The sequence below is a fragment of the Andrographis paniculata genome, unplaced genomic scaffold (assembly GCF_009805555.1).
Source record: "Andrographis paniculata isolate CXL003 unplaced genomic scaffold, ASM980555v1 Contig46END, whole genome shotgun sequence".
NCBI classification, from domain to species: domain Eukaryota; kingdom Viridiplantae; phylum Streptophyta; class Magnoliopsida; order Lamiales; family Acanthaceae; genus Andrographis; species Andrographis paniculata.
The window spans coordinates 3075763-3092487 of NW_026137580.1; the positions used below are offsets into that span (position 1 = coordinate 3075763).

Consider the following 16725-nt stretch of genomic DNA (forward strand, 5'->3'; position numbering starts at 1 on the left):
TATTTCATTGTTTCTATTGCACAATATAAATTTTTTTATTACAAACCACAAACAAACACAAACACAAATACACAACCAATCGAGGGCTTGCACATATAATTATTGAACATGCCTATATGTATGTATGTATGTTCCAATTAAGATCGAATTACTTTCCGAAGCGATGGGAACTTTAAATTGATTTGGAAATGCTGAATCCTCCATCGACCAAAAGATTGTGTCCGCTAATATAGCCAGCCTCGTCGCTCGCCAGAAACAGCGCTGCCATAGCTACGTCGTCCTTTGTTAGGACAGCCCCATTCAGATAAGTATACGCCTTCTTAAAATCATCATCGGTATATTTATAATCAACTCTTGTAAGATGAGTATCCACCAAGTACGGCGAGATGCAGTTCACACGAACGCCGTATTTCCCCAACTCCGTCGCAGCATTTTCCGTAAGCCCCACCACTCCATGCTTGGAGCAGACATAAGCGTGCGGCGCTACCCCGGCTACCGAGGCAGCCGAACTGGCAGTCATGATTATGTTGCCACTACAATTAGGGATCATCACGCGGGCCGCGTGCTTGGTGCCCAAAAAATACCCGACAAGATTGACTTTTAAGACACGCTCAAAATCCGTCTGTGTGTTCTGGAGAATGTTCGATTCGGGTTCACCTCCAATCCCGGCATTGTTGTGGAATATGTCGAGCTTTCCGAATGTGGAGACAGCAATGTCCACAGCCTTTGCTACATCGGATTCTATGGTGACATCGCAATAGACGAAAATGGCCCAAGATGGGCCCAAATCATCGGCCACTTGTTGTCCGAGCTTGTCTAGGATGTCGGCTATTACAACCTTGGCGCCATGCTTGCAGAATAATCGAGCGGTGGCCTCGCCGATGCCTCTCGCGGCACCCGTTATTAAAGCTACCTTTCCGTCCAATCTACGATGTACACATTATTATAAGACTGGATCATATAATTTTTTGACAAGGTTTTCATTTTTATGAAAATTTTTCTTCATGAATAATAAATCACATTAAGCTCAAGGGGTTTGTTTGGTTTAGATTTAAATTTGGCTTAAATATTATTCAAGGTTATGTTTTGTAAGCAGAAATAATATATTTTTATTAGAAATCGTGCTGTGTAAGCAGAAATAATATATTTTTATTAGAAATCGTGCTGTTGAATAGTATTATAAGTTTGAAATAATAACCAAAAGATACCCTTATATTTTATTTTATATTATATGAAAAATTATTTTGCATTAAAAATTATTATATCAATATCTAATTATATAACGGTGGTTAATCTGCTGACGGGTCAAATTAGCATCTAACACAATTCAATAAGACAAACAATGCATATAAATATGTAGCATAACACAATGTTGTGTCCTAGAGAAGTATATATTGTGCAATTTATATATTGTATTATATATATTTATATTTATTATGCTGAAATTATTAATATACTTAGATTGTATGTTGTGTATTATATTAACAAATATGTACTATCCACCTTGCTACATTGTATGTGTTGATTAAATCAAATTAGTCAATATAAAAACGTAATCCTCATTTATATATTGTATCAAATAATTATTTAAATTAAAAAAATGGCATTCAAAATTACAAATCTTGAAAACCCTCAAACAAACACATGGAAAGTTTTATAAATGTTGAAATGAAAATAATAATGATAATTGTTGGTAAAAGTGAATATTATAATCAATCAAAAAGTGAATACATTTATATTTCATAAGAACAAATTATTAATAATTCACCTAGTAAACATTATATAATAGGAAATAGACACTATTATATCTAACACTAATGAAACTACTCACCTTTTAGCACCTGCAGTGGAAGCCATTGGAGCAATTATATTTTCAACAAATACACGTACATATATATATATAATGTGTATGGAGAGTGTGGAGTGAATGTAAAGGTTTTTTTTTAATTTTTTTTTATAACGTGGTAATTTGCGGCCGCTACTTTCGCCGATTATGCTATGGATAAATTTTCGATCAAATTTAATATCCTGCAAATTAGGCCTGACAAGACAAGTTGTGTGAATATATGGTTACTTCTATGGTATGAGGTGGAGGGAATTGTCGAAAAATTCGACAACTTGGCTCTGTTCATACCATAATAATATTGACTTGTGGTATTATTTATTTTTAAAAAATAACTTATCAAATATATACTCTCTTTGTCCCATATATTTTGAATCCATTATTGTAAATATGAGAATTTATGTAAAATATAATTAATAAATAAACTATAAGTGTATTAGTAAAAAAATTATTATATATTGAAAATAATTATAAATTAAAATTAAGATAACTAAATATTTTAATTAAGATTTAAAAATTATAAATTATAAAATTTAAAATATGATGAAAGTATATAATTATATTACCAAAAACAAAAAGAATAAATTATGTGAGACTGACAAAAATAGATAATATGAATAAATTATATGGATCATACGGAGTATATATTTATAAAATATCACATCAATCACTAATTTTTTACTCATTTCGTCCAAACTCAAAGTATATTTCTTTTATCATTTTCGTCGTTCTCACTTCAAAGTATCTATCTATTATTTTAGTAAAAGTAATCATACACTAATAATAAAATACCTCTAACTTTTACTTAAACTACAAATATACTATTACATATACAATTACTTTGTACATAAAATCGAATGGCAAAAAAGTCAAAACTTCTTAGACATTTTCACTAACCAATAAAATACTATTATTTCTTAATTTACTATAAAACCCTAAAATGACCATTCGGAATGGGACGGAGAAAGTACTATTTTTTAAATTCTAAAACTTCAAAAATTTCCAAAAATTTTTTACTAAACAAAACTTAAATTTGCAAGTAACCCTAACCCCACGAAAGAGTTGCTAATGTAGGCAGCTCCACCACCAGAAGAAAAACTAATTTTCTTTTCTTCTCGGTATCTTTCTTGCTTATCACTTGGAAGTTATTCCTATATTTAGTATTTTTTCAGTGTAATGATATATCATAAATGTTATTTTTAAAAAAATAATATATACATATTAATACAATATATATATATATATTTTATTCTCTCGTAAAAAATCATTAATTCAATATAAAATATTATTTTTCATATTAATCATACAATTTTTAATACCTAATTTAAAAAAAACACATATCAATAAAAAATAAAAAATAAACAAATTGCGTCTCTTGTCTAATTTAACCCACACACCCCCGTATTCTGATTTATCTATTTATTCTGACTTATCTATTTATTCATTCGGTTAATTATCAATAATACATTATTTATGCTATACAAATGTTGATTTTCTCCGCTAGTTATAAAGATAATGTATAAGCGCATGTGTCTCTGAATTGTGCAAGAAATTCCAACTCCACTTTAAGATAAAACTTGATTTATAGCTATTAATGCCCCAAATATTGGAAATTGTCATTTGAATTCACAACCTTAGAAATAGGCATTTCACTGAGCATTTATCTAAAATTGCAGGTATGCTTTTTTTTTTTTTTTTTTTTTTTTCCTACGCTTTTAATTTATGTGCAAATGTTTTAGATGACTGACATCATGCTGATTAAATATCAATTACTCTCTCCGTCCCGAAACTAAGTATTCATTTGTTTTTTGCACGTAGTTTTAAAAATATTAGTATTATATTGGGATTTAGTAGGAATAAAATATAAATGACTAAAATAACCTTATTAGTATGTGTGATATAAAAGTAATGACATTTGTGTAATATATTGTAACTTGTAAGGGTATTTGTAATGTTAGGTAGAAAATATAGTTACTAAAAAAAGAAATGGATACTTTGTCATGAGATGGACTAAAATGGAAAAATGGATACTTTGTTATGAGACGGAGGGAGTATTAGATTTTATTATTTTGATATCGTGTGATCAATAATAAGAAAGACTAATAATGTAATTCTGTTATACACCTTTGAGTGAGAATAATTCATTCTAATTCTCGTAAAAAATTAATATTGGTGCAAGAACACAAACGCTGCTACAAAAAAGTACGAGATCAACCTATAGACACAATAATATATTAATAATAATTATTATTATTATGTTTGATGCTGTCATTATTTAGTCCCTATGCTTTAAACTTTAAATTTTAATTTGAAAATCTTAAAATTTTGAGAGGCTAGAAATTGAAAATAATGGCCCCACACAATTCTTAAATATATATATATATAAGATAAGATATCAATATATTATTCAATAACTATATCGGATCTCGTCTTTCATCTTATAGATGTAAAGAAAAGTTAACATAGAAATTAATAAAACAATATTAATAGATGAAATAATGTAAAAAAATATGAAAATTATATAAAATAATAATAATTGGATGTTAAATTATTTATACGCACTACAAAAAAAATAGTATATTTGTAACGGAATTCCGTTCTTAAAGTTCACGTAGCTAACGTAATTTCATCTCTAATTCCGTCTCTAATATCATTAGTAATGGAAAAAGTGAATTTAGGAACGAAAAAATTTCGTTACAAAATTGATAATTTCTTGTAGTACGTAATGAAAAACTAACTATGATTTTTTTGTAAGATTCTTCGAATGTTTTTCAAATTATAAGATTCAAAATTTAATATAATCTATAAAGTTAAAAAAATAAAATTATAAGAATATAATATGAAATTAAATTAATAAATAAAGTGTTAAAAATAATATTTATAAAAAATGACGTCAAAATATCCGTAAAATATACAAAAAATAAATTTACCTACAAAGTATTCATATACAATGAAAACTAGAGATAAAATATTTAAAACACAAATAACTTAAAACTCACCATTATTTTATATATATCCTCTCAAATAGTTTCTGATGGAAAATATTGATAATTTGTACAAGACCTACAAAATTGAAATATACTATATATTAGATAATAGAAATAATACGATATATTAAAAAAAATAAGGAAATCATTTATGAATATTGAAAACATAAAAAAAAAAAAACAATATAATGTAAAAAAATACTGCTAAAACATAATATATGTAATGAAAAACTAACCATGATTTTTTTGTAAGATTCTTCAAAGATTATTCAAATCGAAAGATTTAAAATTTAATATAATATATAAAGTTAAAAGATATAAAATTACAAGAATACAATATGACATTAAATCAATATAAAAACTAATGAAATAATACAATATTTATAAAAAATTGACAGCCAAAATATCCGTAAAATATACAAAAAAGAAATTTACATATAAATTATTCATATACAATGAAAAGTAAAAATAAAAGATTTAAAACACATAACTTAAAACTCACCATTATTTTTATAGTATATATTCTCTCAAATAGTTTCGGATCGAAAAATATTGATAATTTGTACATGATCTACAAAATTGAAATATATTAGAGGAATAGAAATAATACGGTATATTAAAAAAATAAAAAATTATTTATAATTTTTGAAACAAAAAAGAATAAACAATATAATGTAAATTAGTTATTGCAAAAACATAGTATACATATATATATATATATATATAATAGGATATATTATACAACACCGGATCAACCGCGTCCATCTTTGCACCACACACTCCATGTATCATCAGTGGGTTGGTTTTTTTTTTTTTTTTTTCCCTGATCTTACTTCTTTAATTCAACTTATTTTTTCTCTATATTTGGACATTATCTTCACTTAATTCTTCGTCTTCTCTACTAAATATGAACCAAACACAATATAAGATATGAAGAAAAAACATGAGTTTGAAGAAAAAAAAAATTTTGAAAACAACGAAAAATATGACAAATATATATATATGTATGTGTATGTGTATGTAAATTAAATAAACTTAAATTACAATAAGATTTTTTCTAAATTATTAAATACTTTTAAGGTAAGATTTTCTATAAATAAATTACTAAATATTTTTAAAACGGTAAAATACATAAATTATGATAATTTTCCATACATATATTATATTTTAAATTTAAAATTCTCAAATTACTCATTTTTCATATAAAAAAAGTTAATTTGTCCCGTAAGGAATGGCCTGATGGTGTAGAGGTTGGACTTGTGACCGTGAGGTCATGGGTTCAAACTCCCGACGTCTCAGGTCCACCTGCCACGAGGGAGGGAGAGAGAATTGGAAAGAAGAAATTATGTTGTATATATAATTTCATCCACATAATAAAGGACATGTAGTGTCATGTTTTATACAAAGATTGTATTTAGTTAAGATCTAGTGAAGGAAAAAGAGAATAAGATGATCGAATCTGTTGCACATTAATTTCACCACTCTAATATTTATTTCGGAGATGATCTACAAAATATTTATTTTATAAATTATATAAATATAAAAATATTTTTAATATTAAGCATAAAAGATAAATATAAACTTATTAAAGGGACGAATGGAGTAATTTTTATTTAAAAGTAAGTCAAAATAAAAATTATTAGTAAAATTATAATCTTACATTATTTCTACTTTCTATAGTAATAAAAAAATATAAAAGAGCTATAATTATATCTATACATATATCATATCAGTATATATATGTAAAAGATATATGATCTGCAATTTTGAATTTTTTCTAATTAGTTTAAAACTCTTTATATGTATGATATATTTATATTTATATTTTTTTATGGTTAAAAATAATATGAGATAAAATATAATTTTGTAAAAGTTTTTATTATGATTTACTTTTATAAATATTATTAAAAAGAGAAATAAAAATCAAATAATTATTAATATTATATTTATTAAAGAATATACAAAAATTTTTTAAAACAAAATAATTTATAAAATCTACATTAAAACTATCAATATCATCCAAAAATTTTTAAAAAAAAAAATTCAAAATTTTTATAAATGTGTATGAAATATTTTTTAATATTTTATAAATATAGCAATAAAACATCAACAAATATAAAATTATATTTTAGATTAAAATAATTAAAAAAAGAAAAGAAAAGAAAAGTATCTTAAATTACGTTAGGAAGAAGATAATGAACAAAAGAAAAATTATATTACTTCCATCATCCTCTAAGGGTTCAATTTATTTTTTCGTGTATATTTGAATATTAATTATTGGGTAAACTGTTTTTTAGCCCCGTAACTGGATCCCTTTATTATTTTAGTCATGTAAGTGGAGCTGTTGCAAACTAGTCCCATAAGTGAAAAATTTTCGCTGTTTTAGTCCTCCGGCGTTGCAAACTAGTCCCATAAGTGAAAAATTTTCGCTGTTTTAGTCCTCCGGCGCCGGAAACGCCCGTGTAGCTCACTGAAGGTGACGTGTCCGCTGGGTGTCCCGCCAGGTCAGCAACACCTGGCGGACACGTGGATTTTTTTTTCATTTTTTTATTTTTTTTAAATTTTTTTAATTTTTTTTAATTGGACCAAATAAAAATAAATAAATAAAATACAAATAAAATTTAAAATAAATTTAAAATAAGTTTGAAAAAAATTTAAAAAAAATGAAAAAAAAATAAAAAAATCCACGTGTCCGCCAGGTCAGTGACACCTGGCGGACACGTCACCTCCGGCGAGCCACGCGGGCATCTCCGGCGCCGGAGGACTAAAACAGCGAAAATTTTTCACTTATGGGACTAGTTTGCGACATGCTCCACTTACGGGACTAAAATGATAAGGGGGTCCAGTTACGGGACTAAAAAAACAGTTTAGCCTTAATTATTATATTAAAACATAGTACAAATTAAGAAAAAATTATAAAAATACTTTAATTAATGTCTTCTAATACTAATAAAAGGACAGTTGTACAGGAAAATTATACAAGGATATTTTTAATGTTAAGTACAACAACATAAAAAGTAAATATGACCTTAGAGGAAGACGGAGGAATTATTAAAAAATAAGAAAAAAATATATATAATTAAAAGAAGTTCTCAAAACTCATTCGTTGTAGATTTAAAGAGTTCTGAGAACTCCTTAAAATGTTGTTAGAAATTATTAAATAATGTAATACAAAAAGGAGTTCTCAAAACTCTTTAAATCTACAATCAATGAATTATGAGAACTCTTCGATTTGTCAAAATTAAGTAGTTTTGAAAACTACTTTCAAGTCTACTTTTTGAAAAAAAGTCTTGACTTAGGACATTTATTTAAAAAGCTCATGGGGTTTTTTAAAATAATGTCTTAAGTCAAAATTATTTATTGAGGAGTTCTCAGAACTCCTTGATTGTAAATTTAAGGAGTTCTGAGAACCCTTTTTTTTTTTTTTTTTTTTTTTTTATTTTAATAAGAATTTAAATAAATAAATCTACCATCATTTCTATTTCCCCAATTTCTCAATCCCCCGTTACGATGCGAATTTTTTTGTGCCCCCCACCAGAATCGCTGCTCTTCCTCTTCCTCCCTACCAGAATCGCTGCTCTTCCCGTGCCTCCCCACCGAAGCGCCACCGCCATCGACGACTGCCGTGGCCCGAACCCACCGTTGCTGCTCCTACAATTTCAACGGCGGGTCGATCCCCTTCTTCCTCCCCTTTCTTCTTCTTTCAATTCCTAAAGTACTTAGAGGTAATTTCTTTGATTTTGATTAATTTTGTGTTAGGGTTCTAATTTTTGGACTGTGTTGGTGTAATTTGGTTTTTAATATTGTGGTGGGTGGTGGAGGCAGAGTTAAGAAAATACAAATCTTTATTTTTATTTTATATGGATTTTTATTTGATTACTTTATTTGTACTTTGCTATATTATTTCCATTTTTACAGAAGATTTCAGGATAATATTATGCATAAATATTATGATTTAAGGATAATGCTATACGCAATATTATGATTTAAGGATAATATTATGCATAAATATTGTGATTTAAGGATAATGCTATGCGTAATATTATGATTTAAGGATAATAGTATGCATAAATATTATGCATAAATATTTCCATTTTCGATTTGGTGCATAAATATTATTCTTTTATAAGGATAATAAATTTGTGTATTGTTATTATTTTCAAATTATGTTTTCATATTGAGATGGATTGTCTGGCCCTATTAACGATCGATTGCTTTATCTTCAATCGACATATCGTTCTGAACGTATTTGGAATGGTGAGTTAATTGATCATAAGTTTAGTCTTATTTGTCCTGAAAGATATTGGACTAGTATATCCTCAGTATGTCATCCCAGGGTTCTTGAAATATTGCATCGAATTGGATTTTATGGGGTATATAGAGTTGGACATGTTAAGCACGATTCTGGTCTTCTTACAACATTAGTCGACCGTTGGCATACTGAAACACACACTTTTCATTTTATATTTGGTGAGGCTATAATCACATTAGAGGATGCTGCTATGATATATCAATTACCCATTGATGGTAAACCCGTTGTTAGTGCTGCCACGTCTAGGCAAACTAAAGAAGAAGCTCCTGCCCTATGTATAGAGTCGTTACACTTGTCTCTTACACCGGAATACTTCAAACATGGACCTTGGATTTTACATTCTACTTTAAATAATCATTTGAAAAATTTTCAAATTGATAATGATAGTCCTGAAGAGGTAGTAGAGTGTTGGACTCGTGGGTTTATGCTACTTATGATTATGGGTAGCATACTTCCTTCTTCAGATGGTAGTAAGGTTAAACTAACTTACTTATCATATATACGAGCACTTGACCTCTCTGAGAAGTATAGTTGGGCCAGCGCTTGTCTTGCATGCTTATATCATAATCTTTGTTCGGCTGTTATTGGACAAGATAAAAGGAAGCTTAGTGGTCCACTCACATTATTACAGGTATAATATGTTAAAAAGAAAATATGTTATGACTATATGTTTAAATATATTATTATAACATGTTAAATATTTTATTCATGATATACTTTGTTATTTCAGGTTTGGGCATGGTCTAGACTATACATGCTAGCTCCTCGAATTAAATCCGTTAAATCTATTGATCTTGACCATCTGATACTTCCTAATGGTCTAGTACTACCGGCTGCTCCTTGTGGAGCTAAGTACGTAAATTATTTATATTTTATTACGATCATCATTATATTAAAATTTTATTATTTGTGGTTCTTAATATAATGTATAATATCCATTTGTTTTGTAGATAGAGTTGTGGTAAATATAATTTTGCACTAACCGTGCATAATTGTGTATCTGTTATTTGGGATATTCTTGATCATGAAGGAGATGACAGGTATTTTTATTAATAGTGCAAACATTTTTGTGGTATAATCATTTTAATCAATTTATCTATATAATGTTGTATTTATTTTCCATGCAGTTTAATTGGTGGCCTTATGAACCTAACTTGTACAATTCCTTACCGCATTCTTGTCCTTCAACCTTGTTTCGGTACAAAGGACCTTTATTTTCTGAGCGCTGCATCGAGCATCTTCACTTAGATAGGGTACTTCGACAGTTAGGTTTAATTCAGCATATTCCGGATAATCCATCGATAGTGGATAATAGGAACACACATAGTTCTTCACGAGGCTCAGATGCTAGAAATTGGTTTTGAATTTATCAAATATATATTCAATAGTAGTATGAGCCTAACTTGGTGATTGGTGAATCAAACTTGCATGATACGCCATATACTCCAGAATATCTTCAGTGGTATAGAACTCATTCCAGAAGATTTATTTATAATCCTGAATTGTGTTCACGGATTGGCTATCCACCTGGGCTACCATCTTATAATCATTTTGCGGTAAATTTGTTCTTTATTTAACGCAATCTAATTATTGCATTTTGAAGAAATTATAATAATAATTATTTTTGTGTAGGTTAATCAATTGAGGCATTGCACTGAGATTGGAGACATCTGTCTAGTCCAAAACATTATTGACGTTTCAAAAGATCGAGCAAATTGGGCATTTGAGTCATATAAAACTACTTTCATAAATGATTATCAAGTCCACCTAAGTCCGGATCCATATATTCACAGTGATCCTATTCACGCATATGAGACTGGTGAAGGTAGTGGCGTGCACGAAAGCAGTACTACACCTCATGAAGGTAATATGGCTAATTTTGATCATTCACCACTTTTGGAATGTCATTGTGTGCAATCTCAAGGACGTGTACTTAGATAACTCACATATTGAATGTAATGTTTTTGAATCTCCATGTCCTCAAATTCAGCGAGTACTTCGTAGAAGCACTCGTGAAAGTCACCCGCCAAATTGTGTTACCGGATTTCACAAAGGACAGTGACATGAATGTAAATATTTGTCTGTATGTGTCTCTTGATTTTGTATGTGAATGCTGACAGGCTTGGATATTTGTTTAATGTAATTTGATATTATATTTCTAGTTGGGATGTTGTTTAATTTAGTTGGATATTATATTTGTACATATTGTAATAATATTATCAAGAATATTTGTTTGTATAATATGTACAAGTATTGTATATTGGATAATAATAATAATAATATTGACAATAATGATAATAATAATAATAATGACGACAGTAGTAGTAGTAGTAATAATAATAATAATAATAATAATGACACATAATAATAATAATAATAAATAATAATGATAATAATAATAATAATAATAATAATAATAATAATGACAATGACAATGACGGCAATAATAATAACACATAATAATATCATGGTAATTTTTTGATAAAAAAAATTGTCTTACAAGCATAAGCATACGATAATGAGATGACATTAAATTATATATATTTTTTCCGGATATTTGTTGAAACTTCAATCAACAACAACAGCATATCTTGCATATGTTCATCAAACCTGCATAATAAAATGACATCAAATTATGTTCCGAACAAATTATTGTTCAAACAAAAAAAAATCCAAAATTTTACTTTGATATTTTTCGCAAGCCATAACGATCTCTTTTCATAAAGTTGGTTGTTTGCTTCATCGCATTTTCCTCCATCTTCAACCTATACATATATACATTTCAAAAATTATGATTACCGGCCAACATTATATTTTTTTAATATATCCCTATAATAATTATATGCAACAAAAAAACTTACTTCCACTAAATGTAAGTCAGTAGTTGCGACTCGATGATGCTTCCTCAACCGCTTCTGATTGCGCTAGTTGCCTCGCACGTATTTGGCCCCAATCCATTTCATTTGGAATGCGTGTAATGCGATTACGACCTCTTCTTTTAATCCTATGTTGGGTAGGATTGTGTACCAATTGAAACGAAGCTGATTCCCAAAATGACTCATTAGGATATACATGAAATTGAACAATATATGTGTTTATCCATGAATCAATTGAGTAATAGTCACGCACGTATCGTTTTCCATTCAAACGGAACATATGACACACCTCTAGCACATGCGAACATGGTACCCCATCTAATGCCTTATATTCATTTTCATTTACCATCACTGCAATATGTTTTCAGATTTTTTGCTCCGAGTCAAGATACTTTGTGCGTGCCTATGGGACCATTCATAACCAGAGTCTTGCTTATCTCGAGCATCATGAAGTCGTTTAACAAAAAAAGCAACAACTCGATCGTACGTCAATTGTACAAAAGCAGTGATAAGTAGTCGTCGAGCCTCTTCCAATACTCCATTGATGCATTCAGACAAATTGGTTGTCAATATACCATGCCGCCACCCTTCATCGTAGGCAAGTGTCCATTTACTCTTCTCAATTTTCATAAGCCAATCATAAGCTGCCGGCTTCAAAAGCTGGATTGCCGCTAATGTTTCGTTAAACTCTAATGGATCAATGGATGCTCCTGCCCTCCAACACATATCTTTCAACCTTACATCTTTAATTTTGGTTGAAATTAGAACATATATGTCGAAGGCAAAATCGATGCCGACCACGAGGTGGGTGAAATGTAGGAATACGATCAACTGCATTTGTGATTCCAACATGTCTATCTGAAATTAGACATGTATGATATCTATCATGCACAATATACCTGCATACACAATAATCAAATAAATATCATTACTAGAATTTTCAAAATATATATAATTTACAACATAATAAATAAAATTACCTGCTTACTAGCTGGAGAAACCACATCCAAGATTCAGTACTCTTTGCATCAACAATGGCAAAAACTAATGGCAACACATGATGGTTGGCATCTATAGTAGCATCAATCAACATAACATGCTTGTATTTTGCATATAAATGAGTCTCATCCACACTAATCACATTCCGACAATGACGGTATGCCTCAATACAAGGTCCGAATGCCCAAAACACATATCCTAATGTGTATTTTTCTTGATGTGCTGATTCTACATGGGCCCACTCGACAATTGTATTCGTTATGTACTTTTGAAGTGTCTTCATATAAGCTGGTGTTTTTGTACCGAACTCTCCCATGTCCCATAAACATCCTCAATTGCACGTTTTAATCCATGCCATGCCTTTGAATAAGATATATCAAAATCATATTCTATTTTCACTGCTCTTTTCACATTCGCTAGCTCGTATGCCGGATTTCTACTAACCCCTTCAACAAATCCGCTATCATGTTAACATCCAAGTTGCTATGTTCCAAGGACGCATCATCCAAAATACACGTGTGATCAGGCATCACCGTAATAAGTTGCCAACATTCCAAGTGTGGCTTATATAATGCAGTCACACCCCACCCACAACAATTTTTTCCATAATGCTTACATTTTACCCTAAAAACTGTACGGGTGCTCTTCGACACCGTATATTCTCTCCCGACCACTCGCACCGAGTAATCCTTTATAGCTATTTGCATTTGCTTTTTATCATTGAATGTCATCCCAAAAATTAGAACAACATTATTTTTTGTGTATACATTCCATTTGAAACTAGGAGTATCGTATGTATCTTGTAGAAACTCTTCCCGAGGCAAATTCTGAAAAAATTCAGTCGAGTGATGTTCAACCTCACCCTCTGAAAGTGGTATGGTGCGTGTTTCGTGACATCTCGATGACCCTAGATTTGGCCATTCTGCAACACCAGCATTTTCTCTGTCATCATTTTTTTCCCTTGCTATTTCATCATCTGATTCTGACAGTGATTCTGGCTCACTACATTCATCTTCACCGATTCCCTCACAATCAACATCTAATATTAGTAAATCATCACTTTTTGGATCATGTATTATGTTGTAATCCACACTAGGAGCATCAACAATTGCATTTTCAGAATTTCTTTGGAATTCAACAAATAATTCCAAACACTTGTAATCATTGGTTGAATTCAAGAAATGCTCGAGATTAACCGCAATGATGGTAATTAAACTCGATTTCTGAATACCATGGCCATGCGTCCAACTGTATGGCATTTTCAAAATAATAGAATACTGACGTCGATCTTTTCCGGTCGCTTTAAAAATAATACCTTCTAAATCTTCAAGTGTTCTATTACGTCCAATAAAAGTCATATATTGGGGATCATAGTCATATTCTATTATTCCAGAATTGAGAATAATATTTTCACCCCAATATAATAAAATATCAACATTGTTATTGACACCGGACGTCTGTTCAAAAAATAATAATAATAAAATATTAATACTACATTCATAAACAAATACATAAAATTATATAAAAATTATAAAAATATAATTTTCATATTAAAATTATCAATATCAAAATAAATAAACAGAAAATAATACAACATGATAAATATATAATGCTTAATATTGTATAAATATATGAAAATTTTTCTAACATTTTATGAAACTAACAAAATATTTTAAATCCATCCCAATTTTTATTTTAATAATACATAAAATTTACATGAATACATATAATAAATATTGAAGAAAATAAAAAAGAAAAGAAAAACAAAAAGAAAACTTACCGGGGAGGATGAAGTTGTGGAGAAAAAAAACTTATCGTGTGAAAAATTGTGATACAATGAATGAAAGAAAGAGTGAGGGTATTTGTATAATGAATAAAGGAGTTTCCAAAACTCCTTAAATTGACATTCAAGGAGGAAACTTCTGAAATTGCTAACTCATTAATTTTACAATAAGGAGTTATGAGAACTCCTCAATTTACCAAAATTAAGTAGTTTCCAAAACTACTTTGAGGTATATTTTTTTAAAAATAATTTTGACTTAGGATATTATTTTAAAAAACCCGAAATCGTCCCGAAATCGTGAAAAAAAAATAGGCTTTTTAAAAAAATGGCCTAAGTCAAAGTACGATTTAAAAATCTAGCCTTCAAATGAATTTTCAAAACTACTATATTTATAAATTATAGGAGTTTTCAAAATTACTATATGCAAAATAATAGAAGTTTTAAAAACACCCGAAATACTAAATATAGAGATTTTCGAAATTTTTATTTTCTCTTCCAACTACCTCGTATCGTCACATTGAATGCCATCGATATAGGAGAATTATAAAATTTCTCAAAACTCTTATAATTGGTAATTTAGGAGTTTTGAAAACTTTTTCAGTACTTATGAGAACCTTATATATTTTTATTATAGGAGTTTTGATAATTCTATACTTTTTAGTTTTAACTCTTAAACTAACCTATTCTAAATTTTGTGTATGGCGTGTTCATTTCTTAAGCAATTTTTCTCTTCAAATATCCAATTTTCAAGTATTATTTATTTTTTGGCTAAATTAATTTATAATTTTTATACAATATTTTGTTCTATATTGTATATATAAATAATTAATACCAAAATAAGCAATATATAAAAGTAATATTATAAAAATATCACATAAATGAATTATACATTTAAATAATACAATAAATATAAACTTAGAAATTATACCAAAATAAACAATAAGATATTACAAAATACAATATACAAATACTAAACAACTCACTTATTAAAACTAACGCCAAAATAAATATCATATAAAAATAATATTGTAATCAAACAAAAAATATATATTATATAAGAAAAATATCTTACTAACAATATAAAACAAAATATTGTATACAGATTATAAAATAATTTAGTCCAAAAAATAATATCATGATGTATGATTTTTTGAAAAGAAAATCCACTTAAGAAATGAAAGACATGTCGCATATAAATATTTGAAATACAACAAAATAAAGTTTAAAGGGTAAGTTATACTACATAAAACTCCATTGTATTTTAGTTAAAATGCACAAAACACATCGGAGGTGTTTTATTTATTGTGTGAAACTTCCTTGTGTTTATATAAAATTTGCACGAAACACAATTTTCATCCAAAATTGATATTTTATTGTAAATATGAACTCAATAATACAAGTTTTATTAAATAAAAACGATAAAATATCTTAAATATCTTTTTGAATAAAATAAATATATAAATAATTTATTAATCCTTCATTTTATAGTTTTTGGAGATAAATTGTTATCTGATTTTTACAAAATTATAAAAATAAATAATTGATCAATTATTTATTTATTTTATTAAAAAAATTATTTAAGATATTTTAGGTATTTTATTTGTATAAAACTCTCATAATTTAGGTATTCATTTACAATTAACATTACCTTTGGATAAGGAGGGTGTTTCGTGCAAATTTTAAATTAACACAATGAGCTATCATGCAATAAATAAAATACAAAATATTTTGTGCATTTTTACTAAAAACACAAGAGAGTGTTATATAATTCACCTAAGGTGAAATTGAAATTAAAAGTGTAAGAGTTCTCAAAACTCCTATAATTAAAAATATAAGAGTTTTTAAAATTACTTTAAATAAAAAAAATATAATTACGGAACGGTATATTTTGAAAACTCATATCTTTAATATTTTAAGTGTTTTCA

General features: G+C 28.3%; 1 protein-coding gene across 1 annotated transcript; it reads right to left on the reverse strand.

The window, feature by feature from the left end:
- On the reverse strand, positions 1 to 1857 carry LOC127252405 (borneol dehydrogenase, mitochondrial-like). Its single transcript, XM_051276557.1, has 2 exons — positions 1832 to 1857; positions 1 to 926 (listed from the first exon to the last, which is right to left on the reverse strand). The coding sequence occupies exons 1-2, from the start codon at positions 1855 to 1857 to the stop codon at positions 173 to 175; spliced, it is 780 nt and encodes a 259-aa protein (XP_051132514.1). The 3' UTR covers positions 1 to 172.
- Positions 1858 to 16725: the final 14868 nt, after the last annotated feature.

Coding starts and splice junctions, on each gene's coding strand:
- LOC127252405 (XM_051276557.1), bottom strand. CDS start 1,857: ATGGCTTCCACTGCAGGTGCTAAAAG. Junction 927..1,831: donor TCCACTGCAGGTGCTAAAAG/GTGAGTAGTTTC, acceptor TGTACATCGTAG/ATTGGACGGAAAGGTAGCTT.